General features: G+C 46.4%; 1 protein-coding gene across 1 annotated transcript; it reads right to left on the bottom strand.

The window, feature by feature from the left end:
• Positions 1–2,601: 2,601 nt before the first annotated feature.
• Positions 2,602–2,992, bottom strand: LOC125198135 (short-chain dehydrogenase/reductase 2b-like). Its single transcript, XM_048096572.1, has 2 exons — positions 2,704–2,992; positions 2,602–2,637 (listed from the first exon to the last, which is right to left on the bottom strand). The coding sequence occupies exons 1-2, from the start codon at positions 2,968–2,970 to the stop codon at positions 2,602–2,604; spliced, it is 303 nt and encodes a 100-aa protein (XP_047952529.1). The 5' UTR covers positions 2,971–2,992.

Genomic DNA, 2,992 nt, shown 5'->3' with positions numbered 1-2,992 from the left:
TGGTTGCCGGTCCAGTTAACAAATCTCCACTCATTCTCTATCATACGCAAGAATCGCTTTCACTGACCAATGTCTCTACTCCCTATAATATCATCGCAGATTCGTTTAATTGACTCCTTCATTTCATAAGAGCATCCGCAATGGTGCTTAGGCCAGCCATAGGCCAGCCATCTGCACGCTCGGCAACACTAAAACCACGCACACGTCGATTTAGGCGCCATAGGCCGGCCGCAATAAAAACAATTCAAAATATACTACATTTACGGAATTAAAATTACGATTAAAATACGGAATTAAATTTACGACACATATACGGGAAAATTCATTAATTGCATTTAAAAAAGTTACATAGATAAAAAAAAAATTACATGCATAATAAAGAAAAAAAACTATCGTCGTGCAATCCTCTGTCCCACAACTCTTCAATTATATCCTTTTGGAGTTGAATATGAGCATCCACTTGGCGCATCTTGGCAAATTCCTTGAGTCGGCCGGCTTCATCGAGGGGTACCCCGTCGTACACTAGGGGTGGCCGTTCCATGGCTTGGACCGGCTTCATCGTCAGCGACCAAACTAGTCGGTTGTACGCCTTCGTCTTCGACTTGATCATGTTATGCGGATAATGCGGGCGTACATTATCTCGGAAACGCATCCGACATCCCACAAACGCGTTGGGCCCTGATGCCGCCCATCGAGGCCGGAGCACACCAAATGCGCGCTCCACGTCCTTGCGCGCCGACTCTGCGTTGCGCAAAGTAGGCCTTCTTTTCATCACTTGTTTGTCGGATCGTCTTCACAAAGACCGGCCACCGAGGTATATCCCATCCGCCAAGTAGTAGCCCATATCATGCCGGTTGCCGTTGGCCACGAATGAGCGGCGGACCGGCCTGGCACTTCTCGTTGAGAGGGAGACGAGTTCGGACGTTGAGGTCGTTGTTCGGCCGGCTACCCCAAAATACGCATGCCGGATCCACGGCCGGTAATCGGCTACGCCTCGAGGATTATTGTGGGGTTCTTTGACTTGTAGCCGGTCGTGTAGGCCCCCTTCAGGCGTCGGACAGTTCTTCCACTCCAATGCATACGTCTATGCTGCCTAACATCCGGGAACCCATGCTTCTCCCCGTGCATCGCATCAAATTCGACAATCTTCGGGAGTAGGGCTTGAAGGTCGCTCACGAAAATGCTGATCACGCCCCCACGAACTCCTTCGGACATTTCGGGTGACGTCTCACCGATGTGGAGGTACTCATCCCACATGTCTGCCCGCCTCCGTAGGCCAATTGCCTGATTGCCGCGTGCACTTTTGGATAGGGGTGTGGCCGGGTGCACGCCGCATCGTGCAGAGCGGAAACACATATATTGACGCTCCAATGCCCTAACGATGCGCATAAACAACTCCCTGCGCATTGAAACGCCGCCGGAACATGTTGGCGGAAACCGCGGGTTCTCGAAAAGTAGTGCGTACGGGCGATGTGCACGGCGTGATCCCGATCAATCACGCTCGGTGGTGGACAACTCGTGGAGGGCGAGGTATCGCCTGCTGTTCCACCATACGCATGTACCGCTCCATCCCGCGGTTCATGTAGGCCTCCATAGCCTCGTTCATCCTCCGTTCGTACTCCTCGGATCCCACCACTACCGCTACCGCTACCACCCGTGATCTATCGCTCGATGATGCTCTTGAACGAAAGTTAGAGAGAGAAAACTCGTTAAAACAAGTGGTGCAAATGAAAATAAAACGAAAATCGCATTTATATATGATTTTAATAAAAAAAATCGAAAATCGGCGCGGCGATCGGGCCTCCACAATGGCGGCTAGCCGATCGGCCACGTTTCGGCCAGAGCGAAGCGTCGGCGAGCCCACGCCGATCCGCTCGCTGATTTGCGCTGATGCAATGGTTCGGCTAGCCGATCGGCCAGCATGACGAATCGGCTAGCCGGTCGCTAGCCGACCATTGCGGATGCTCTAAGGTAGTAAAAACGACCTTCCTATTCATCACGTTTATATGATTTTACCATGATTGATGCCGATTATGCTTTCATTGTGTTGAATTCTTCCCTCATATATGATATTGTTTGACATATCGTAATCCATGAAGCGGCCGATCCATAAATTAAGCTCTTTAAAAGTGTTTATTTGGAGTAAAATTTCGTGTCCAATGTAAACATCGAATTACTCCTCGGTTCGCAAGTAGTAGTTTCATTTATTTTCAACACAAATTTTAATAAATATTAAAAAGGTGGGTGAAAAATTAAGAGAATATGAGTCTCATTTAAATTTAAATGAAATGTGAATGAAATGTAAGGTCTATATACCATTTATAGTAAAAGTGAACCGAGAATCCTATTCATGAACGGAATAAAATGGAATAATGAAACTCCTATTCGCGAACAGAGGGCGTACCTTTTAGTTTACCCAACTAATTTATATATATGGTGACATTAATTTTTATGCATTTTATCTGTATTTCACCTCCCGCTAGGCTAACGAGTTGACTTGACATCATAAGAGGAGTAGAGTTGGTAGAGTTGCCTAGTACATAGTACTTATATTGTTTGTCCGATTAGTTAATGTCCTACTTTGTCACACACGTCACAAGACTAATATTTTTTGACATAGTTGCCTGCATTGTTCACCTACATAGTACTTATATTGCTTTCAAAATGAATATGAAGATATATGTTGTTTATTGTTAATGATACCAAAATGTCAAGCCTCCCATATTTTGTGGTGAGGAATTGGGCAGCAGCAGCGATGCTTGCAGAATCGACAACATTGAGTTGATGAAAAACCACATAATCAGAGAGGCCAGAGTCCTTGAGGGATTGCACTGCTTCAAGGCCTCTCTTCTCATCCCTTGAAGTTAATATCACTGTAATTCCTTTGGAAGCTAACTGCTTACAGACCTCGAATCCGATTCCTTTGTTCCCACCGGTAACTAATGCATACCTAGTTGCTGCCTCCGCCATTGATAGTGAAACTGTTTAGTTC

The sequence above is a fragment of the Salvia hispanica genome, unplaced genomic scaffold, assembly GCF_023119035.1.
Source record: "Salvia hispanica cultivar TCC Black 2014 unplaced genomic scaffold, UniMelb_Shisp_WGS_1.0 HiC_scaffold_1230, whole genome shotgun sequence".
Classification (NCBI taxonomy): Eukaryota; Viridiplantae; Streptophyta; class Magnoliopsida; order Lamiales; family Lamiaceae; genus Salvia; species Salvia hispanica.
Note: the sequence above shows the minus strand (reverse complement) of the source record. Positions and strands in the feature narration are given on the sequence as shown.